The 25,570-nt window shown below is 39.8% G+C and overlaps 1 protein-coding gene across 1 annotated transcript in view; it reads left to right on the forward strand.

Moving 5' to 3' along the window:
* The window catches only part of CSMD1 (CUB and Sushi multiple domains 1), a 2,397,241-nt gene that overhangs the window by 1,879,708 nt on the left and 491,963 nt on the right, over window positions 1-25,570 (forward strand). The window contains exon 28 of the mRNA XM_033936341.1: window positions 21,120-21,258. Within this exon, the coding sequence (XP_033792232.1) occupies window positions 21,120-21,258 (139 nt within the window). The remainder of the gene's footprint in view (window positions 1-21,119; window positions 21,259-25,570) is intronic.

Consider the following 25,570-nt stretch of genomic DNA (forward strand, 5'->3'; position numbering starts at 1 on the left):
TGAAATTCTTGGAATCTTTGATTCCTTTAATTTTGAATATTCAGGTTGCAAAAGAATTTGAAACTGAATGGGCACGTAGAGTTTCCTCCAATGAGCAATTAAATGATAAATATCTTAGACCATGATAAAGGGGTCCTTTTATTAAGGCGCGCTAACCAATTTAGTGCGTGCTAAATACTAAGATGACCATAGGATATAATGGATGCCTTAGCATTTAGCACACCATAATCTTTAGCGCACAGTAAATCGGTTAGCACACTTTAATAAAAGGACACCCAAATTATTAAGATACACTGAAGTAATGGATATAATGTGGAAAGAGAGCATGAGGGTCCCGCCCCTCCGACAAAAAAATTCTGAGTGAAAAGTTTTACTTTTTGTACTTGATCTCAATAAATACACAACTCGGATGAAAAAACAATTATTAGAATACAGACCCAAGTTGAAAGCGATGAATGTCCACTATGGAATTTTTTTAATCATGCACAGATGAGGGTAAGTTTTCAAAATCAAACAAAAGATTTTACTGATCTGATGGCACTTGCAGCTTTCATTAAAGCAGAGGCTCCTACACCCATTGACATCAGTTTATATTGTCACTTAAATTGATATAGTTGAGTTCTATTGCCATCTTGTCAGCAAATTCACTGACTCATAATGTGACTTATTCTCTACATGTTTTATCTTTTACAGTTTCTCTCTTATATCATATAAACGGGAACAAGCCTCAGGTTATTGAGTTTTCACCCATTCAGGGTTCTTTCAAAGAGAAAGACAATTTTTTTTTTGCTTACTCATATTAATATCACTGGCTTGAAACCATCCTCCCTACCTTAATTCTAACATAAGACTTAATCTTTATTTCTTCAATTATTCTTCAGTATTCAATCTTCAATTAATTTAAACTAAAACGTACCTAACTAGGTTACTATTTACTTTATAATAAACTCGATTATTTTAAATACTTAATTCTTAAAAACTTTATAATTCATTAATACTTAGAACTATTTAGACCTCACAGTTCATTTCAGAAACTTAGAATCGACAGAAAGTGCACTAGTACTAAAAAGTGTACTAGTGCTTTAAGTGCTGTATCAAAAGTATATTTGTGCTGTAAATTTTTTGGGTTCCATTCAACTTTTGGAACTCTTAGAACTTAAAGTACTTAACTCATGCTCTTATGCTCTTTAAGAACAAGGATCATTGCTTGCTACTCTCAGTCCAACGTGGCTTACGTTTTGCGGGATCAAATTACATCCCCGGTGCATCAGGGAAGAGTTTTTTTTAGCAACGATTATCTGGGCTATAAACAAACTCCTGCCGGTTCAGAGCGGATCCTACTGATGTAACCATATTTCATCAACAGTAACTAGTCATTCTAAAAGGTTGGCACCAGCTCGCTGAAAGTGCTGCAAAATCAACTTAGAAGTGTCCAATCGATGTCGTATCTCATCAGCATTTAAACATTAGGGCACTCACTTGACTAGCAGCTTCTGCATTTCCAGCTGCTTGTGGATTATATACCCAACACATTCCCTGGATATCTGTAGTGTCTCAGCAATTGTTTTAGCCAATCTGCCAAAATCAGGTCATGGACATGGTCAACAATTTCAGGAGCTGACACTGTTTGAGGCCTCCCAGACCTCCCTGCATCTTCAGTCTCAAAATCGCCATGATGAAAGTTTGCATACCACTTCTTCACTGTGGAGTATGATGGTCATTTGCCACTCAGTGTTTGCATCATACATTCATGGATTTCCTTTGGAGTTTTCTTCTGCAAGAATAGGAACTTCATGACAATTCAGAGTTCCACACTTGAATATTCCACATTTTTCGTTGACATGGTTCAACCAATGATCTGAAAAAATGTCAAAACATACAATTGCAATTCTGCAATTTGGCACTGTTCAGCTACAGTGTCAAAATAACACTCAGGATTTAGGAAGTTGGTTGGGCTGAGAACCATTCAGCACCCCCTCGTATTCCATAGCATATCTCTCAATATTATAATCCTTCTATTTGACTATTTGATTTGCTCTGATTTAAAATGGTTCTGAATATTGTCTCTCTTAGGGCTCCTTTTACGAAGGGCCTTAACACGCAGAATAGTGCGCTAAAATGCATAAGCGCTAGCCGTTACCTCTTGAGCAGGCGGTAGTTTTTCAGCTAGTATGCGCTATAGCGCATGCTAATCTGGTGCGTGCGCTAAAAACGCTAGCGCACCTTTGTAAAAGGGGCCCCTAATGTTAAAGGGCTATGTAACCAAACTGAAAGGATGAAGCTACTTACATATTAAAAACAATATATCCCCAGGTATAATGTTTTTACAGTAGACCTAATTGGTTGCTCCCCTCTTTTTTCTCTCCTCCATTAGGGAAAAAATAGTGTTGCTAAATGGTGAAGCTAAAATTATAGCCAATTCAAATGACTTAATTGGAAGATGGATTAAGATCACTATTGAAATTAATGGACAACTTCTCACTATATTAAATAATTATGCTCCTAATTTGGTTTACCCAGAATTCTTTAATAATATATCAAATAATTTACTGTCTGAACAGAACTCCACTGTTATAATTAGTTGTGACTTTAATGCTGTGCTAAATCCTGAATTGGATAGATACTTTAAAGTTCATTAAAGAAAATCTAAAACATGGTACAATCCAAATGACATTATTGCCCAATTTAATTTGGTTTACCCTTGAAGACTATTATATTCTATGGGAAAATAATATTTTATTCTCTCCCCTTCACCTATCATACTCCAGAATTAATTTTTTTTTTTTTCTAATGAGTGGTTCTTTTAGTAAGAACATAAGAATTGCCACTGCTGGGTCAGACCAGTGGTCCATTGTGCCCAGCAGTCCGCTCACGCGGCAGTCCTTAGGTCAAAGACCAGTGCCCTAACTGAGTCTAGCCTTAACTGAGTACATTCTGGTTCAGCATGAACTTGTCTAACTTTGTCTTGAATCCCTGGAGGGTGTTTTCCCCTATAACAGCCTCCAGAAAAGCGTTCCAGTTTTCTACCACTCTCTGGGTGAAGAAAAACTTCCTTACGTTTGTACGGCATCTATCCCCTTATAACTTTAGAGCATGCCCTCTTGTTCTCCCTACCTTGGAGAGGGTGAACAACCTGTCTTTATCTACTAAGTCTATTCCCTTCATTATCTTGAATGTTTCGATCATGTCCCCTCTCAGTCTCCTCTTTTCAAGGGAGAAGAGGCCCAGTTTCTCTAGTCTAACTGTACATCAACTACTCTAGCCCTTTAACCATTTAGTCGTACTTCTCTGGACCCTTTAGAGTAGTACTATGTCCTTTTTCATGTACGGTGACCAGTGCTGGACGCAGCATTCCAGGTAGGGGTGTACCATAGCCCGGTACAGCGGCATGATAACCTTATCTGATCTGTTTGTGATCCCCTTCTTAATCATTCCTAGCATTCTGTTTGCCCTTTTCACCGCCATCGCACATTACGTGGACAGCTTCATTGACTTGTCTACCATTACTCCCAAGTCTCTTTCCTGGGGGGATCTCTCTGAGTACTGCACTGGACATCCTGTATAAGATTTTTGTTATTGACATGCATTACCATACACATGTCGCGGCCCAATATATTGTTCATTCTGACATAAAATAAATTTCAATATTAGATCATAATGTAGTAACTTAGACATTAAGAGGCAAATTCTATAAATGGTGTGCCGATTTTAGGCAGCTTACTGTTGCAACCACCAATTGGGATGCACATAAAAAAAATCATCCCGGGCAGGTCACCTACATTGTAGGTACCTCCATGAGCCTAGGGAGGTGCATAGGGCCACCTAACCCTTCCTAAGGCTAGGTATGAGTGTGGTTTCACCCAGAAATGGCCTTAGGTGAGCTTAGGCGGCCCTAAGTGGCCCTAGGTGCCTCCCTAAGTCCACAATATGTTCCTGAAATGATAAATTGTCAACGTTAAAAAATAATGCTGCTAATACTTGTTGGTCCTGTAATAAGGGTATTGGTATCTTATCTCCCATAATTTTCTTGTATATTCATTAAAAAAAAAACCTATTGAAATTGCGTATGTAAGATCAAATGTTAAATTCTTGATATTAAAGAACCTTTAAGTCTAAAGATTATGACTTGTCATTTTGGCCTATCTAACACCATTTCTGCAAACAAGGCCAAATTATGTTCTCTTAGGATAAATTGCTTCATTTGCTTCTATTTCTGGCCATTAAAAACATTCTTCATTTGTAGAGAGATTTTTCTAAAATCGAATATAATGCTTGGTGCAATACATACAGTACCATTTTTCTAACCATCAAGTATCTAATATAATAAAACGCTAGGCCGCGCATGCGCACTTCCTATGTGTGCGCCGGTTTTCCGTGAGCTGTAGCGACACATAGGAAGTGCGCATGCGCGGCTTACAGTCTGTCCTGCTCCCTGAAAGATGCAGCGGTCGCCGCATCTCCGCTCTCTCTCTTCCTCCCCCCACCCCCGAGGCAGACTTCGACCGCCCTTCCGGGTTTTAAGTTGAGCACTGCTTCTCCTGCGGCGCGGCGGCCCAAGTCGGATGTCGGCCGCAGCGGCCCGAGTCAAATGTCGGCCGCAGCGGCCCCAGTCAAATGTCGGCTGCGGCGACTGCTGGCCGCGGCGGCTGTTGGCGGCTGCAGGCCGCGGCAGCCAAACCCGGAAAACACATAAGTAGGGCATGCAGTTAAGAAGGAATGTATGGGGGGGAGGAAAATACTGCACAGGGAATTGGGGTGGGAGGGAAATGCTGCAACACACGGAAATGGAGGGCAGAAAAGGGGTTGATGGACAGGGGAAGAGGTGCTGATGAACAGGGAGGGGGAGGGCAGAAAAATAAAGACAGGCATACAGGACAGGGGGAGCAGGAAGGAGGTGATGATGGACAGGGGGAGGTAAAACAAACGGAGAAGGGCTTCTGCTGGATAAGGTGAGCAGTGATGGGGTGGTGGAGGAAAATGGGGAGGTAAAAGGAAGGGAGAATGGACAGGGGAAGCAGGCAAGGGGTGGTAGTGGACAGCCAAGGAAAAAAAAATAAAAAACCTGACAGAAATACAGAAAGCGACTAAGGAGAGAGAGAAAAAAAAAACAGACACACACATATATATTCTAGCACCCGTTAATGTAACGGGCTGTAAGACTAGTGAAAGAATAATTGTTGAAAACAATCAGTAAATTTGGTCACCATTACAATACTGTGGTCAAAAATCCCTCTTCTTTTGCTGCTGTTTAATGTTATTTTCTGATAAATACTTAGGGGCTCATAATCAAACTAGAAATATGTCTAAAAACCTGCCCAAATCGGCATTTGGACAACCTAAAAGACAGGTTGTCCAAGTGCCGATAATCAAAACTGTTTTTGAGACGTATCCAGAGACTTTTCAGGCCTCTTAATCTCACTCTGCGCCCAGAGCTGATAGGGACATTTTTAAAGGAGTGGTTAGGGCGGGATGTGGGTCAACCTAGACTTAGTCGTACTGCATGGATAATCCAAAGTTTACGAGGCTGCCTGGACAGAACTTATACGTTGTGACTTAGGCGATCTAAAAACAGGTCTACGTGCCCAGAAGGTATCCATAGTGACCAGATAACCACTGCAGACACAAAGTACAGACCCCTACACACTCCCCCCAGTAATCACTGAGCCCTCCATACCACCCAATGTGCAGCGGCAGCCAAAAAAGCAAATAGGATGCTAGGAATTATTAAAAAAGGGATGGTTATAATGCCCCTGTATTGCTCCATGGTGCAACCTCATCTGGAATATTGCATTCAATTCTAGTCTCCTTATCTTAAGAAATATATAGTGGTGCTAGAAAAGGTTCAAAGAAGAGTGACCAAGATGGTAAAGGGGATGGAACTCCTCTCGTATGAGGAAAAAGTAAAACAGTTAGGGCTCTTCAGCTTGGAAAAGAGACGGCTGAGGGGAGATGTGATTGAAGTCTACAAAATCCTGAGTGGAGTATAATGGGTACAAGTGGATCAATTTTTTCACTCCATCAGAAATTACAAAGACTAGGGGACACTCAATGAAGTTACAGGGAAATACTTTTAAAATCAATTGGAGGAAAATTTTTTTCACTCAGAGAATAGTTAAGCTCTGGAATGCATTGTCAGAAGATATGGTAAGAGCAGATAGTTTTAACCAGTAGCTGGTTTTAAGAAAGGTTTGGACAAGTTCCTGGAGGAAAAGTCCATAATCTGCTATTGAGAAAGACACGGGGGAAGCCACTGCTTGCCCTGTATCGGTAGCATGGAATATTGCTACACCTTGGGTTATGGCCAAGTACTAGTGACCTGGATTGGCCACCGTGAGAATGCGCTACTGGGCTTGATGAACCTTTGGTCTAACCCAGTAAAGCTATTCTTATGTTCTTATGTTTATGTGGCTCCCATTTTGTAAAGTTCACAGCAGTGCCCTGTAAGACACCCCACTACTCTGTTGCCATGTTTGGGTGTCCAGTCCATCACTTTACTGGCCCCTCCCATATCCAAAAGTTCTTGTTCTAGGCATTTGGAACATGGACAATTTTTTGGATGAAAATGTAGTATAAAGATAGATATACTAGGGGTCTGAACTATCAAACAACTGGACATAGAAGCAGAAGATTAAAAAAAATAGTATTTTTTGAGAATGAACTTTGTATGCTGCCAACTTTGGGTGACTAGTGCCCTAGGCCTAAAACGGACTTAGACATTTATTTTGATTATGCCCCTCTTACTGTATGTTTAAAATGATGATGCAATATATATTACATTTTTTTTTTTTATTTTCGTTATAATTATTGTCACATTGACTTGTCTTTTTTTACAATTTATAATCTAATGTACCTGCGAAAGTATTTTATATGGTTGTTATCAATCTTTGTTGTTAACACTTTTGATGTTAATTTTTTTCCATTAAAACTTAAAATACTTCACACAGAGGTCTCATTGATAGATGAGTGCCTTCAAGAATCAAAGATGTCACAGAAGTGAAAAATCCAAACCTCAAGCTGACTCATACTACACTAAGGGCTCCTTTTACTAAGCTGCGGTAGCATTTTTAGCACACGCTAACCCCTGTGCTATGCAGAAAAACTAATACCAGCTCTATGGAGGCGCGTTCAACATTGTAGCGCACGCTAAGTGCATACTAAAAACGCTACCGCAGCTTAGTAAAAAGAGCCCTAAGAGAAGAAGGCCTTGAATTCCTAAATTCCAATAATAAATTGAAAGTGATAGCAGAAGCACAAAAGTTGTGGAAATATGAAGAAAAATAGAAATGAAAGGCATCAAAATAATCATTAAAAGAGAACCCAAAAGAATTCCACAGGGAACTAATAGGAAACATTAATGCCGTTAAAACATCAAATACCAAAGCTGAAATGGTAAAGTTTTGGAGAGAAATATGTGACGATCCTGTACAGCACAAAATAGAAGTAGATTAGCTGCTCAGCATGCTGGAAATCATGGAAGCACGAATTTCAAAATTATGAAATTGCCTGAGAAGATAACAAAAGAGCTAGAAACTAAGGCCCTCTTTTACAAAAGGTGTGCTAAGCGTTTTAGCGCGGATTTAGCATGCGCTGAATTAACGCATGCGCTAACCACTAACACGTCCATAGGATAACATGCTTGTTTTAGAGTTTAGCGCATATTTAATGCACGATAATATTTAGCGCGCGCTAAAAAGCATAGCACACCTTTTTAAAAGAGGGGGCAAGGGGGCCTTTTAGTAAAAAGTAATAATGTAATGCTACACATTATTTGCAAAAAAACTACTGAGTAGTAAATGCAATGCTTTTGTGATAAATGCAAAGGACATGGGCCCTGAATTTATCAAACCTATCTTATACCTGTAGGTACTACATTACATGTGGTAGCAGCACAGGATGCCTGTGTTATCTGGCACTGCATATAACATAGCATACATTTTATTTATATATTGCAAAAGCCTTTCGGTTCTATGTGGTTCACAAAAGAGATGGAAATATAATTAAACTCTGGAATTTGTTCCTGGAAAATGTGGTGAAATCAGTTAGCTTAGCGGGGTTTAAAAAAGACTTGGATAATTTCCTAAAAGAGAAGTCCATAGGCCATTGTAATTTCCTACTATTTCTAACATGTTCCATCTGAAATTATTAACAAACTGTATGTTATATTGTAATTCGTTGCATTTTAAGATTCTGCATACTGTAATTCGCAGCATTTTAAGATTCTGCATACAGTAATTTCACTGACTATCTGCATATTGTAACTCACTGATTGTCCAGCTCTCTTCAATGTGAACCACCTAGAAGTCGCACGATTATGGCGGTATAGAAGAATAAAGTTATTATTATTATTATTATTATTATTGAGATGGCTTAGAAAAATCCACTGCTTATTCCTAGGATAAGCAGCATAAAATTTGTTTTACTACTTGGGATCTAGCTAGGTACTTGGGAACTGAGTTGGCCACTGTTGGAAACAGGATCCTGGGCTTGATGGACCTTTGGTCTGTCCCAATATGGCAGTTCTTACATTCTTAACATAACAGACATAAGCAGTTAACAGTAGAATTACATCTGTAAATTTCTTAGGAAAGATTGCAAAATTTAGGGGTCCTTTTACAAAGGCACGGTAGCGGTTTAACGTGGAATACCGTGCGTTAAACCGCCTGCCGCGCTAGTACCTAACGCCTCCATTGACGAGGCGTTAGGATTATAGGCTGCCGCTGGGGTTAGCGCTTGATGAAATGTCGACGCGCTAACCCCCGTAGCGCGCCTTGATAAAAGGAACCCTTAGAGCAGGGATGTCAAAGTCCCTCCTCGAGGGCCGCAATCCAGTCGGGTTTTCAGGATTTCCCCAATGAATATGCATGAGATCTATGGGCACGCACTGCTTTCAATGCATATTCATTGGGGAAATCCTGAAAACCCGACTGGATTGCGGCCCTCGAGGACCGACTTTGACACCTGTGCCTTAGAGAAAAGCATGTAATAGGTTTTTAGAAGCATGTAATAGGTTGATCCTCTAACCATTTCACTCAGTTCAGGATCTCTGGACACGGGTTGGTATTATAGGAGTCTGTTTTCTGAGTGCAACCTTTGACTGGGGGGGAGGTAAAGAATGTTTGCTGACGAATGGAGCAGCAAGGTCAGAAGAACAAGAACAAATTGGTGAGGTAATTGGTCAGTAGACCATGTAACGCTTTGTTGAGGAGACATCCAAATTTGAAGAGGACTTTTCCCCAAAAAAATTAGCCAGTGTAATTTTTGGTAGAATGGGGTATGTGGTTGAAAATTAGTGCATGACCATTAATATCCTAAAATAGAAAAATTGGCCATTTTATCCCTGCTGTAAATATAGCCTTAGCACATGGGAATGAACCATGTGAGGATGTGATAAGGCCACTTTTTACCACAGTTTGGTAAAAGGGTCCCAGTATGGTTACATGAGTTTTTGAAATAAGTTGAAAAATTATTTAAGAATTCCTTAGTTATTTGAACTAACATGACCAATTATTTTATACCCTAATAATATCTAGCCAATTATTTTCTATTCCACCTAATACTTAAAGTAGTAGTTTGTGGATTATGTTTATGTTTATTAAAATACTTTATATACCACTTAGTGAGCATAGGAATTTGACGCATAAGCTCAAAGGTGTGAAAAATAATAAAACATGCAAAATTTCACTAATGTAAAGTTACCAGTAATTTTATTGTTTTTTATCTCTAATCATGACACTAAAAGATAAAGCATAATTGCATTAATTAGCCGTTACATTAGCGGGAGATCGTTATAGTTGCCAAATGCTGGCCTTCTGATAACGAGCTCAGCTTACTATCTTAAGTCACTCTATTATATACTTTTGGCTCAGTGTGGCATCATCAGTTTCTCAACCAATAAAAATTCACAAAGGAGGTGTTTAAAATTAGACAAAGAAATTCCTCTACGATTAAAAGTTAGACAAAGTTTCAGAAAATTACTTTTGATTTCTGAATATACATTAACATGTTATCACATATTCAAGAGAATCTACAATTATTAACAGGGTGTTGAAAATTAGTCAGCCTGCTTGTCATTACAATACAGGAGAAAGGAAGACGAGAAGGAGGGGCTGTTCACCCCTAAGCTGACAGCTTCACACACAGTGTCTGACTAATTTTTTCCCAGATGTTGCTTTAGGATTTCTTTAGGTTGCAAATATATATATTATGTTCTTCTACCAATTCTTTCACATCTACACATTCATATTTGCTTGCTTGGGCCCAAGCATTCATAATTCTCATTCATATCTCGGCCATTCATAACTCATATTTCATAAATGTTATATCTCAGTTTAGGATACTTCTTCCCAGCCTAAGGCACATCTGGTATCAATTAACACCACGATGCTAGTAGCGGGAAAAACTCTGAACAAAAAAAAAGCAGAGAGACAGAAGGTCACTGACTCAAAATGGATTCCAAAGCACAAAAGATATAGCAAAACAGAGAACCAAAATGGAGTCCCTGTATACCCTGGCTTCCTTCATGATCTAGCCTAATAGCAAAGTACATAAAAATAATATTATTATACTTTCCCTTATATTAATCTGTAGTGTGTTTTTTCTGGCTTTAGCTTCATTTATATTCAGATTTTTATTCACCAGTTTGTCGTACGCTTCTATTGGGCATGGCCTTAACTAACACATATGCTTGTATCTAACTAGAATTACCCAGAATCATACGAAAAGCAGGCACTTAATACTGCACTATTATGTTCTGATATCCATTCCATTACTGTCCCATAAACACCACCCCCTACTGGCCACGAGCTACTACCCTTCACTTAGCTAAAATTAAAAGATCAAAGTTGTTTCCAAATACAGTAGTCCTTATACTAAGGTGCAGAAACTGATTTAGCGCACACTAAATGCTAAAGCATCCATAGGATATAATGGATGCGCTGGCACACGTTAGCATTTAGCGCAAGCTAATTTTTAGTGCACGCTAAAACGGCTAGCACACCTTAGTAAAAGGATCCCACAGTCTAAGAAGTAAAAACTGATAATTGAAGGGAATTCCATTAAGATAGGAAAGATCCTCGAATATCACACTAGAAAATAGATCCACACATATTGCACAAGAAAAAAGATCAATTTATACCCACACTACAATAAACATTAAGGGCCAGATTCTACAAACGGCGCCTACATTGGTGGCTGCCTACAAAAATGCAACAGATTGCTGGTCAATCATGCTATGATGCAGTTTGTAGAACTGCGGCTACCATTAAACATAGGTTCCTTTAATGTAGGCCAGGTTTTTGAAGGTCTACATTCCTGGCACCTCTTTTTTAGAATTGTGTCTACAGAGATGCCTAGTGGTGCCTAAGGTAATTTCCAATGTAAACTGTGCCTACTTTGACAAAGACTAGGGGACTCTTGATGAAGTTACAGGTAAATTCTTTGAAAACCAATAGTAGAAATTTTTTTTTCCACTCAGAATAGTTAAGCTCTGGAATGCATTGCCAGAGGTTGTGGTAAGAGTGGCTAGTGTAGCTGGTTTTAAGAAAGGTTTGGACAAGTTCATCTTCATAAATGATCTGGACATAGGTACGACGAGTGAGGTGATTAAATTTGAAGATGATACGAAGCAGTTCCGAGTAGTGTAGACGCAGGAGGATTGCGAAGATTTGAAACGCGACATAATCAGACTCGAGGAATGGGCATCAATATGGCAGATGAGGTTCAACGTGGATAAATGCAAAGTGATGCATGTCGGTATCAAAAATCTCATGCACGATTATAGGATGTCCGGTGCAGTACTTGGAGAGACCTCCCAGGAAAGGGACTTGGAAATTATGATCAACATGTCGATGAAGCCGTCCACGCAATGTGCAGTGGCGGCAAAAAGGGCGAACAGAATGCTAAGAATGACAAAGAAGGGGTTCACGAACAGATCAGAGTAGGTAATCATGCTGCTGTACCGGGCCATGGTGCGCCCTCACCTGGAGTACTTCGTCCAGCACTAGTCGCCGTACATGAAGAAGGACACGGTACTGCTCGAAAGGGTCCAGAGAAGAGCGACTAAGATGGTTAAGGGATTGGAGGAGCTGCCATACAGCGAAAGATTAGAGAAACTGGGCCTCTTCTTCCTTGAACAGAGGGGATTGAGAGGGGACATGATCGAAACATTCAAGGTACTGAAGGGGATAGACTTAGTAGGTAAGGGCAGGTTGTTCACCCTCTCCAAGGTAGACAGAATGAGAGGGCACTCTCTAAAGTTGAAAGGGGAAAGATTCCATATGAACGTAAGGAAGTTCTTCTTCACCCAGAGAGTGGTAGAAAACTGGAATGCTCTTCCGGAGTCTGTCATAGGGGAAAATATCCTCCAGGGATTCAACACTAAGTTAGACAAGTTCCTGGTGAGTAAGAGCATGCACTGGTAAGGCTAGTCTCAGTTGGAGCATTGGTCTTTGACCAGAGGGCCGCTGCATGAGTGGACTGCTGGGCATGATGGACCACTGGTCTACCCCAGCAGCGGCAATTCTTATGTTCCTGGAGATAAAGTCCATAGTCTGTTATTGAGAAAGACATGGGGGAAGCCACTGCTTGCCCTGTATCGGTAGCATGGAATGTTGCTACTCCTTGGGTTTTGGCCAGGTACTAGTGACCTGGATTGGACACTGTGAGAACAGGCTACTGTGCTTGATGGACCATTGGTCTGACCCAGTAAGACTATTCTTATGTACTTTTGTTCTTATGTTCTTAGACGCCTCTGTAGATATGATTATGGTGTCCTTTTTTGTAGGTGCCTACATTTTTTAAAATAACATTTTAATTGGTTTTAAACAATGCAGTCTATTACCACACTGATTAAAACAAACTAAAATGATTGTTAGGTGGCGGTAGGGTGCCTACAGCCACCTAACTTAGGGCACCATTTAGAAAAGTTGGGTCCAGGGGCCTCTTTTGCGAAGCCAATTAGCTCAGGCTGCTGCAGTAACTGCCTCAAAGCCCATAGGGATTTAAAGGGCTTCAGGGCTTTTGCCATTTGGCACTCACTAGCACAGATTCATAAAGGAGGCCCTAACTGCAATGTTCCGTACCTTTAAATTCTGAAAAGAAAGCCTTTTGGAAGTTTAATATGTATTGTATTGTATTCCCAACTGCCAAAGGAGCAAAAAAAAAAAAAAAAAAAGAGTGAAATTGAAAAAGAATATTGATAGGTTCAGAAGTACCAATAAAAAAAATCCTGGTCCCCACTGGCAACAACCTGCACATAAATCAAATTATGTACTTACTAATTCATGTCAATGTCCCTTAGAAAATCTGTACTGGAAAGAGTGAGAACCCTGGTTTTCTGCACCAAAAGCTAACAAAACAATCTTCTCAAAACAGTAGGGTACTGCTCAGTAAGAATATAACAATAAGTGTAATAGTGAAATTAATACTTCTAGAACACACACTTAGAATTCAAAAATATGCTCAGAGACACAAAGGCAACAACATGGAGCCGCAGCCCCAAGAGAAAATTGCCTCACCACCCAATCATTGCATATTGTAAATTCCAGTGGAAAACAAAATTATTTGCTGCAAACTAGCATAGAAAAAGTTCTTATACTTTGAACAGTCACAGGCAAACACTTAGCTTGATCAAAGGTTCAGACGGGGCCCGTTTCAATATTGCGTCAAGGGACCAAATGGAGCACTCAGCAAAACTCTCAAAAAGTGGTGGTATCTCAAAAATTCCAGTTTCAGTCATATATATGAGGGTTTTTCACTGATTTCTGGAAAGTGGCGAGGTTCAAGGGGTGATCCGGAAAACTACACACTGGTACTACAGATCTCGGTACCAGGAAAGATGGCAGAGGCGCTGATAAAGGACTGCTTCATTTATCACCTTGACGGACACAATCTGAGGACCAGTCAATACGGCTTCAGCAAAGGAAGATCTTGTTTGATGAACTTGCTGCACTACTTCGAGGGAGTAAACAGGCAGATAGACAAGGGTGACCCGGTTGACATTGTACATCTGGATTTTCAGAAGGCGTTTGATAAGGTCCCGCATAAATGACTGCTTCGAAAAATTGCGAACCATGGTATCGAAGGTGAAATACTCACGTGGATTAAAAACTGGTTGGCGGATAGGAAACAGAGAGTGGGGGTAAATGGACAATACTTGGACTGGAAAAGCGTCACGAGTGAAGTGCCGCAGGGTTCGGTGCTTGGACCCGTGCTCTTCAACATATTTATAAACGACCTGGAAATTGGTACGACGAGCGAGGTGATTAAATTGCAGACAATACGAAGTTATTCAGGGTAGTGAAGACATAGAAGGATTGCAAAGACCTGAAATGTGACATAAACATGCTCGAGAAATGGGCCGCGACATGGCAAATGAGGTTTAACAATGGATAAGTGTAAGGTGAAGCATGTCGGTAACAAAAATCTTATACACTAATATAGGATGTCCGGTGCAATACTCGGAGAGACCCCCCAGGAAAGAGATTTGGCGGCAAAAAGGGCGAACAGAATACTAGGAATAATTAAGAAGGGGATCACGAACAGATCGGAGAAGGTTATCATGCTGCTGTACCAGGCATGGTACGCCCCCACCTGGAATACTCATCCAGCATTGTTCGCCGTACATGAAGAAAAACATGGTACTACTCAAAAGGGTCCAGAGAAGAGCGACTAAAATGGTTAAGGGGCTGGAGGATTTGCCGTACAGTGAGAGATTAGAGAAACTGGGCCTCTTCTCCCTTGAAAAGAGGAGACTGAGAGGGGACATGATCAAAACATTCAAGATAATGAAGGGAATAGACTTAGTAGGTAAAGACAGGTTGTTCACCTTCTTCAAGGTAGGGAGAATGAGAGGGCATTCTCTAAAGTTAAAAGGGGATCGATTCCGTACAAATGTAAGGAAGTTCTTCTTTACCCAGAGAGTGGTAAAAAAATGAAATGCTCTTCCGGAGGCAGTTATAGGGGAATACACCCTCCAGGGATTCAAGAGGATGGGTCAGTAGAGTGGGCAGACTTGATGGGCTATAGCCCTTTTCTGCCGTCATCTTTCTATGACAAAGTTAGACAAGTTCCTGCTGAACCAGAACATATGCAGGTGAGGCTAGACTCGGTTAGGACACTGGTCTTTGACCTAAGGGCCACCGTGGGAGCGGACTGCTGGGCACGATGGACCACTGGTGTGACCCAGCAACAGCAATTCTTATGTTCTTATGGTAAAGACTCATACACTAAGCACACACTACTCAGTTAGCACATTTCAATATATCTGCACTATTTATTTTATTTAGGTATTTATATACCTCCTATCAAGGTTGTCTAAGTGGTTTATAATCAGGTATTCAAGCATTTTCCCTATCTGTCCCAGTGAGCTCACAATCTATCTAACATACCTGGGACAATGGAGAATTAAGTAACTTGCCCACTATCCATCTACAGATCCACTCCAGCACTAAAAATTACTTTTTTTTAGCATGTAAGTAGAATGCACACATAATTATGAGATGCCTCAGCACACCCTGTGATATGCCATTTTATGCTATATTAAGCATGCATTACTGCTTACCACAGCTTAGTAAAAGGGCCCCATAGTTTTTACTCATTTATGCAGATTCACATATGATATAAATATGTTCTTTATTGGTTCCGAGAGGAAAGGCTAAAGCATTTACAAATCTATTTTAAATGCCCAGAGATACCTGATAGTTGAAAAGTAGATAGGGAATTAAAGTTACCATCTCTATTAGAGGGACCACTTTTACACAAGCCTGCTAAGAGTATTGAAAGCTTCAGTTCTAGAATTGTAGGTTCATTATTCATTGCTGTAGATATAACAAAAATATGCCAACTTGTGGATTACAATCATTTCAGGAGGATGTCAGAGGATTCATTATTTACTGTATTGCACAGTTTATTATGCAAAAAAAAAAAGATTCTTTGAAATAAAATCAGCTCTTCATGAAAAATGTTTTGTGGTGTCAGTAATTTATTTTTTTAGAGAAACTTATTCCTGACAGAATCTCCGCTTTCTTCACTTTCATCATATCATCTAGGATAGAACAAACAGTTGATAAAGATACTCAATTAGTTTTCAATGATATGTTTTATGTACCGTATTCATTTTTGATACAGTAGAAAAGAAATCCTGCATGCTTATTATAAAAGATATTAACACAAACTTGTCTAGTGTATAAGCTCATATCAGATTTCTTTCATAAATAGAACCATCACGAAGAAAAAATATTTTCTTATGGGCAATCACACAAGTAATAAAGGCCCCCTTTTATCAAGCCATGTTACTTTTTTTATCACTGACTGCTGCAGTAAAAGTTCAAAGCTTTTATTGCAGTGGTTGGCAATTTAAAAAAATACCCTAACGCAGCTTGCTAAAAGGGGGCCATAGTTATACAGTATTTTATATATTTTTTATTTATTGGGATTTATTAACTGCCATTGTGAAGACATTCACTCAAGGTGGTGGTGTCATCACTCATCTCTTTAATAAATTACTTTATAGTTCTAATATTTTCATTATTTTCAGTAATATCTTCTTTCAGTCCATACTCTGTTATTGAGAAAGACAAGGGGGAAGCCACTGCTTACCCTGTATCGATAGCATGGAATATTGCTACACCTTGAGTTTTGGTCAGGTACTAGTGACCTGGATTGGCCACCGTGAGAATGGACTACTGGGCTTGATGGACCATTGGTCTGACCCAGTAAGGTTATTCTTATGTTCTTATATCTCAGTTCAAAGATTTAAAAAAAAAAAAAAAAAATCACTTATATTTGGAACCCTTTTACAAAAATGTGCTTAAATATGGTCCAATTTGTGTGTACTATTTAATTGAGTGATGGATCAATTAGTGCAAATAATTAAGAACTAACAATCAATTATTGGCATGATTGTAGTTCTTGCCCATTTTCCCATTTGTTTGAATTAAGTTGGTATGTCATGTCTTTGTTGAACTAATATATCCTGGTATTGTTTAGTATTACTAATTTTTAGCTTGATTTTAAGGCACTTTTATTGTACACCACCTAGAAGTCTGATTATTTATTTATTTATTCATTCAATTTTCTATACCGGTCTCCCAAGGGAGTTCAGAACGGTTTACATTAATTTATTCAGGTACTCAAGCATTTTTCCCTATCTGTCCTGGTGGGCTCACAATCTACTTAATGTACGGTATAAGAAGTTTTAAATAAACTTGAAACTTGATTTTAAAAATAGAAAGATGTCCAAAATGTGGAATAAAGAGGCAGATGAACAATTCTTGCCAAACTCTTCCAATTTTCTGTTTTGAAAACCCATTTTGAAGATATATTTATATTATGGTTATCCGCAGTTTGTCTAAATCTCAAGGGGGCATGCTAGAGTCATGGATTGGGCAGGACAAGGACAGCCTTATGATTTGGATGTTTTTCTGTAATAAACATAGTAGAAAATGTCCAGTGCACAATTTAGATGTTTGGCGCTAGACCATCTAGCAATCCAACTGATTCTTTTACCAGCTTCTTGTTTCTAATATATGAGGGTCATTTGAAATGTTTGGTAAAAAAAAAAAAGTTAAACAACGTAGTTTCTATTTTTCTTGATACGAAGAAACTGAAAACCCGTCTGACTAGTGTATAGCCCTCAATGGAGACTACGTTGTTTGACTTGCTTTTTTTTACCAAACTTTTCAAACCACCCTCATACCTAAAAAAAACCCCAATTCATTTTTGCATCCAAGACAGTGTTCTTTTCAAAGTCTCTCTTTGCCTTCCTTATCAGCACTTTGCATTTGACTTGCACGCTCTTATCAACGAATAAGATCCATTTGAATCAACTGCCCATCCCTAATGTCTTCCTCATAATTTTGCTTTATAAACTTGGAAAGCAAATGTTATATCACTGTATTGATGCCGTTTTATACTAGGCAAATACAGAAGCCATCACGCCTAGTTTGTATGAATCTTTGAGCTCTGATGTACATCTTGTCCCTTACTTGTAATAAGGACATAAAGAGAAATTGATCATCCAAGCTTACAGGAAACTGACCTGATAGAGAGAGGCATAGATTTCAAAAACTAATCAAGTCAAGATAGTTCAATAAAAAGGCACCATCTATAACTTGTTTATTGACTTCTTATTCTCTACTTAGAAAACAAAAATGCTATTAAATTTTAAAAAATTGCTATTACAATTTCATAGGGTTCTTAAGGGCTCCTTATACGAAGCCGCATTAGCGGCTTTATCGCACGTGACTTTTAATCATGTGCTAACCCCCGCGCTAGTCGGAAAAATACCACCTGCTCAAGAAGAGGCGGTAGCGGCTAACGTGTCCAGCGGTTTAGCACGCGCTATTACGCGCATTAAACTGCTAACGCGCTTTCGTAAAAGGAGCCCTTAGTCTAAATGCAATTCATTCTTTTCTGCATCTATATCATAGCGAGGTTCTCTCATTTCCTATTTTGATTTGCTTAACAACTAATTATTATGCCTTCAGGAAGGCACATTTCTATTTCAAAAATTCTTATTAGTAAGGAAAGATGTTAATCTTTAGTAAGGCTATTGGACAATAAGGTCTACTATATTGTTGTTATACTTTATTTTGGATTTGCTTCTACATTTCTGATATTGTCCAGATCTTCTGGTTATAAGATAGGGATGTAGCTTTCCTTCAGATTGAAATCATATATATGAAATAAGGAATGCAAGCACTAATTAAATCTATTTTTTTAAACACAGAGGCGGCAGTGTCATTGTTTAAAAGAGTTTGGACTATAAGGGCTGGATTCTGTACATGGCACAGTTATTGGCGGCTGCCTATAAAAACAGCCACCAATCGCATGTCAATCACACAGTGGTGCCATTTATAGAATCGTGACTTTCATCAAAGGTAGACACCGGAGCTGTAGGCCAGGGTTTTAAAGGCCTACATTTCCGGTGCCTACCTTTGATGAGAATCACATCTACGGAGGCACCTTAGAATGCCTAAGGTCATTTCCAGTATTAACCATGCTTACTTTGACCTTAGGTGTTCTAAGGCACCTTCATAGATGTGATGAAGGTTCCATTTTTCTAGGAGCTAGTTGGAGCCTACATAAAAACAACAACAGCAAAGTTTTAAAACCTTTTAAAATGTCTTTTACCAATTAAGGCCCCCTTTTATCAAGGAATTCTATGAGCATCAGAGCGGCCTGCAGTAAAAAAAAACACCTTACTTGGCTTGATAAAAGGGGGCCTAAGTTAGGCACCAGTAGGACATATATACAATATGGATCTAAGACTCCAGTTCATAATCCTCTTTGCAAGATGGGCTTGGGAAAACCCACTACTTAATCCTAGGATAAGCAACCTAAAATCTGTTTTATTCTATGGGATCTTGCCAGGTACTTGTGACCTGGGTTGGTCATTGTTGGAAACAGGATACTGGGCTTGCTGGACCTTCAATCTCTCCCAGTATGACAACTCTTATGTTCATTTCAATGTATAACTTGAAGTATTCTGTAGTTAGTCAACCTCATCTATGACAGAGCTATTCCCCTCCCCTTGTCAACACCCCCTAACAATTATACACTAAGGGGCAAATTCTGTATAGGCAGGGCCCTAGGCCAACCTAAGATTCCAGTTGGCCCATGTGCCTAGGCAGGATCTTAGGCTCCTAGGCCATTCAGGCCTTAGGATCTCTCCCCGGTGCATTTCACAGTGCACCGGGAAAGGGCAAGCCCGCCTCATTTTGATGGAGGCAAGCATGCCAACGGATGATGGGAAGACCCAGCCAGCCGGTCAACTTTAAAAGATTGGCGGGGGGTCCAGGGAGGGGTTAGGAGGGGGGATCTGTGCATGGGGGTGTGTGCGTGGGGGGAGGCATGTGGGGGCCACCCTGGCATCGGATATATATACGGTGGGGGGGTTTCCGGCAGGAGGGATTAGGCACCCTCCTGCCAGTTTTGTTCGGGGGGATGGAGGTACCGGCAGGAGGGAGTGGGCATCCCTCTTGCCGCAATCTTCAAGGGGTGGGAGTGGGGGGTGGGGTAATAGCAGGAGGGATTGGGCATCCCTCCTGCCACGATCTTTAAGGCACTGATAGGGCACCTACTGGCCCCTAGGTTTTAGAATTTTTTCCCTAAGGGTTTAATTTTATATATAGCACTCAAAAAATCAGCACCGACTAGAACAGCGCTTAGTGCAATTCTACAAGGTGTGTATACATTTTTTAGAATTGCTCTAAGCATCTGTGCATTGCATAACTTTTAGGAACACCTGTTTAGGCTAAAATCGGGCCTAAATACGTGAGCCTAATTTTTGCACAGATCGGAGGTATTTTATAGCAATGCACAAAACTTTTCAGAATGCTCTTAATCCACCCACGCCATTTCCCTGACCAGGCCCCATTTTTTGAACCCAAGCACTCTACAACTAGTACATACTTTTATAGATTTACACTGTCCAAGTTATATATATAAGTTTTAATTAGTGCCAATTAGTGTCAATTATGAGGTGTTAATTGACAATTATCAGTGCCGATTAGGTCAGTTAATCAATTAAGTTATACACACATACAAATTATGGTGCCATATATAGAATTTGAAGGTAAGCCATTTTAGCAGGGACTCTACTGTTATTTTCAGGCATAGGTGTACACTTACCTGTGTGAACGGCAGTATTCTATACATTTAGGGACACAAGTGTCATTTAAATATAGTCATCTGCTATAGAATGAGGGGTATGATTATTGCTTCTTTGGATATAATAGGAAGAAGGAATGGCCTAGTGGTTAGAACTACAACCTCAGTACCCTGAGGTTGCGGGTTCAAACCCCATGCTGCTACTTGTGACCCTGGACAAGTCACTCAATCCTCCATTGCCCCTGGTGCATTCGATTGATTTTGAGCCCACCAGGACAGATAAGGAAAATGCTTGAAGTACCTGTTTGTATACCCCAAGATAACCTTGATAGGCAGTGTATGAATACCCAATAAATAAATAAATTTAGTTCAAGAAGTAGTTAATTCAAGTTTGGAGAATAAAGTTGCAGAGTGATTCTTAAGGGAACATAATTTCAATTGTGTTTATTTCAACATCTGAAGAGGGTTTTTTTTTTGTTTGTTTTTTTTTTGTCTTTCTGTTGTTACAGCGGCATGTGGAGGGAACCTGACAGGCCCAGCGGGTGTTATTTTATCACCTAACTATCCACAACCATATCCTCCTGGGAAGGAATGTGACTGGAGAATAAAAGTCAACCCAGACTTTGTCATTGCCTTGATATTCAAAAGGTACCTTATTTTTGTAAAGAATCACTTCAGTTTAATAAGTTTTTAAATGTCACATCAAAAAAATTGCATCATTCATCATTTCCTAATGATACTAGTTACATTTCCTTTCTAAATCCTGCAGCATGTATCTAATATATATTTTATCAAAGCTACTGAATAATACTAGCAAAAAATGAATTATTGGCTGTGCATCACTTTTTTAGTGTTAAATATGTAGGCCTTATAACATTAGAATTATATGTAACATTTAACGATGTAGCCTAAAGAAACAACTAGTTGTGTTTGGTATATCTGATATGAAAAGAAAGAAAGAAAAAAACAATGGCCAGACATTTTTCTGAAAGGTATAGGGATGGTGGTGTCAGGGGGCTTAGGGGTGCGGGTGGGAGTTTGGAGATTTGGGGGTCTTGGGGAGGGCTTGGTGTTCGGGGGTGTAGCCAAGATGCTAGGAATGATTATAAAAGGGATTGGAAACAAGACTAAGAATGTTATAATGTCTCTGTATCACTCAATGGTGTGACCTCACCTTGAGTATTGCATTCAGTTCTGGTCTCTTTATCTCAAAAAAAATATATAGCGGCACTAGAACATAAGAACATAAGCAATGCCTCCACTGGGTCAGACCTGAGGTCCATTGTGCCCAGCAGTCCGCTCACGCAGCGGCCCAACAGGTCTAGGACCTGTGCAGTATCTATACCCCTCTATCCCCTTTTCCAGCAGGAAATTGTCCAATCCTTTCTTGAACCCCAGTACTCTGCCCTATTACATCCTCTGGAAGCGCATTCCAGGTGTCCATCACACGTTGGGTAAAGAAGAACTTCCTAGTGTTCGTTTTGAATCTGTCCCCTTTCAACTTTTCCGAATGTCCTCTTGTTCTTTTATTTATCGAAAGTTTGAAGAATCTGTCCCTCTCTACTCTCTCTATGCCCTTCATGATCTTGTAAGTCTCTATCATATCCCCTCTAAGTCTCCTCTTTTCCTCTTTTCCAGGGAAAGGAGACCCAGTTTCTCCAATCTCTCAGCGTATGAAAAGTTTTCCATCCCTTTTATCAGACGTGTCGCTCTCCTCTGAACCCTCTCGAGTAACGCCATATCCTTCTTAAGGTACGGCGACCAATATTGGACGCAGTACTCCAGATGCGGACGCACCATCGCCCGATACAACGGCAGGATAACTTCTTTTGTTCTGGTAGTAATACCCTTCTTGATTATACCTAGCATTCTATTCACTCTTTTAGTGGCTGCTGCTCACTGTGCCGTCAGCTTCATTGTCATGTCCACCATTACCCCCAAGTCCCCAAGGTTCAAAGAATAGCGAGCAAGATGATAAAGGGTATGAAACTCTTCTCATATGAGGAAAGACTAAAAAGATTAGAGCTGTTCTGCTTGGAAAAGAGACAGCTGAGGGGAGATATGATTGAAGTCTACAAAATCCTGAGTGGTATAGAACAAGTGGATTGATTTTTTTACTGGTATGCTCCCACCTGGAATACTGCTTCCAGCACTGGTTGCCTTACATGAAGAAGGACACAGTATTACTCAAAAGGGTCCAGAGAAGAGCGACTAAAATGGTTAAGGGGCTAGAGGATTTGCCGTACAGTGAGAGATTAGAGAAACTAGGCTTCTTCTCCCTTGAAAAGAGGAGACTGAGAGGGGACATGATCAAAAGATTCAAGTTAATAAAGGGAATAGACTTAGTAGATAAAGATAGGTTGTTCACCCTCTCCAAGGTAGAGAGAACAAGAGGTCACTCTCTAAAGTTAAAAGGGGATAGTTCCGTACAAACGTAAGGAAGTTCTTCTTCGCTCAGAGAGTGATAGAAAACTGGAACATTCTTCCGGAGGCTGTTATAGGGGAAAACAAGTTCCTGCTGATCCAGAACGTACGCAGGTAAGTATTGTTGCCAGCTTTGACTATAACATACTATCATTAGGGACCTAAAAAAAAAGTGTGATGATGGTCCCTAAATGTTTTCCTAATGGTTCGCAACTGTAGGAAGCACTTTGACACTGAACACTTTTCAATATTTATTTAATTTAGCACAATTTAATACAAAATATGCTATATAACTTTGAGTGATACAAATAAAATAAAACAAAAAACAAAACATAATATTGCTGTGGCCAGCAATAAAAAAGTCTAATCTGGCTTCGTAAAAGGGGGGAGGGTAATTTTTTAAATTGTGTTTTAATTGTGCTTTTCAATTAATGGCACCAATTAAGTCAAACTGAATAATTAAGTTAGCCACCTAGATCGGCTAAGCATGCCAGTCTAGACACCTAACTCCAGGTGCCTTTATAGAATTTGGGCCTAATTGCTATTCTATAGACAGGTCTCAAAGTTGGGTACTGTTTATAGAATGGTACTCGGTGCCAGGATCCATGTTTAATTTTAGGCATGAAGATTCACACCAAATGAAACATGGGGCTCTTTTTACTAAGCTGCGCTAGGGCTTTAACGCATTGAGCTGGCGTTAGTTCTAGAAGTGTAGCACGTGGTAATTACCTGCGTGCGCTAAACGCTAGCGCACCTTAGTAAAAGGAGCCCATGGTGTAAACCCTTATGCGTAAATTAGGCATGGATCCCATGAATCCTATGGAAGTGCGCTCAGCTTTAGAAAATATCCATGATATGCACATGTTCTCCCATGGCCATACCCCCTTTTCAGTTGTTGCTAAAAGATATACTCTTGAATCTTTATAGAATACCATTTAGCAAGACACGTTTGTAAATCGAAATTGTCAATTAGTTCCAGTAATTCATTGTTAGCACTCAATTATTGCCAATTTGCTGCTTATTTGTCAATTAAGTTTGCGTGCCAAATTTCAATGCCCAAATTTGGGTGCCATATATAGAATCCGGGGATTGTGTATGCTCTTTTCTGATACTATAAATGATAAAGTGTTGGAAAAGAGTGTGAACTCTTCAGAAAGATTTCCTGGTGAGGGTGTTGTGACTGTCATGGACTGGGGGAAGAGAAAGGGATGGAGGAGGGCTGCATCAGGGCAGCACTGGGATCACAGGGGATAAACAACAACAACAAAAAAGGTTATGCAGGTGCTGGCCAATATTCAATGACTATCAAGAAATCACAGTACTTGAACATCACTTTTAATTTTTCAAAGCAAGATCTTCAGAAGTGCCTCTCATGGGCTCTTATTCGTGCTCCATAAGATAATGTGCACTCAAATTGTCATTTGGCTGCTAACTTCAACCTTTTTATATTTTCATATTTTTTGTTATTTAATTTCACTTGAAAAAAAACAGCAACCCTATGAAAAGTTCATGAATAACTTAACTTATGTAGCTCTTTTAACTCAGCATCGGGTGGGGTCACAGTTCTCCGATATGTTTCATCTCGCAGCTTTCTCAAGGAAGTCTCCCCTTTTTATAACAATGTGCCATCCCGACTTAAATCTCCTCCCACTATTCAATGGCATCACTTGCATAGCTAAGCAGGCTGAATTAGGACAGCTTTTAGGCTGTTCTAAATTTGCCTGCTTAGCTATGTTGGTACTGTCACTAATTATTGCTGGCACCCTCATAGATGCCAATTCCTCCCCAACTCTACCACGTCTACTACTATTAATTATTTCTAGAGCACTACCAGATATACACAGCACTGAACAGTCACAAAGGAGACCGTCACTGCTTGAATGAGCTTGCAATCTAAACAATCAAGACCGACAAACAGGATTCCAGGTTAGGGGTTACAGTTAGAGGGGATGGTTAAACAGGCTAGGTAGAAGAGCAGAGGGCAGAGGGGAGTAGGGTTATGAGTTGAAAGCTGTCTCAAAAAGGTAGGTTTTCAGCCTGCTTTTGAACAAGGGAAGAGAAGGGGCATGGCGGATGGACTTAGTTAGTTTATTCCAGGCATATGGGGCAACGAGCTGAAAGGAACAAAGTCTGGAACTGGAAGTGGAGGAGGAGGGTACTCTGCTCCCTTTATGGTCCATGACCCACCCACTTTTTTGATGGGCCATCAGAGATAACATTCAGTGGCAATGACTAAATGCCACTGAATTTCAGCAGCTGGTCAGCCAGGAGCAATTTTAAGTGGGCTAAAGCCTTGCTTGCCCTCTTAAATCACTTTGAATATTGTGGGAAGCTTTGTTCCAGAAACAAAAAAACGCTTATAAAAAAAATGTGATCAAAACACAGGAAACTAACCAAATGAAAACTGTTGTGCTGCCCACCTCTATGTATCAATATGCATCCATAATGCAAATGATTTACATGCTGAAAATGTCTTTGAGCATCATATGGGTTCTCTGCAGATTTTCATAGCCATTAATGGATTACCCATATGTTT

This window comes from Geotrypetes seraphini, chromosome 3 (assembly GCF_902459505.1).
Source record: "Geotrypetes seraphini chromosome 3, aGeoSer1.1, whole genome shotgun sequence".
Taxonomy (NCBI): Eukaryota; Metazoa; Chordata; class Amphibia; order Gymnophiona; family Dermophiidae; genus Geotrypetes; species Geotrypetes seraphini.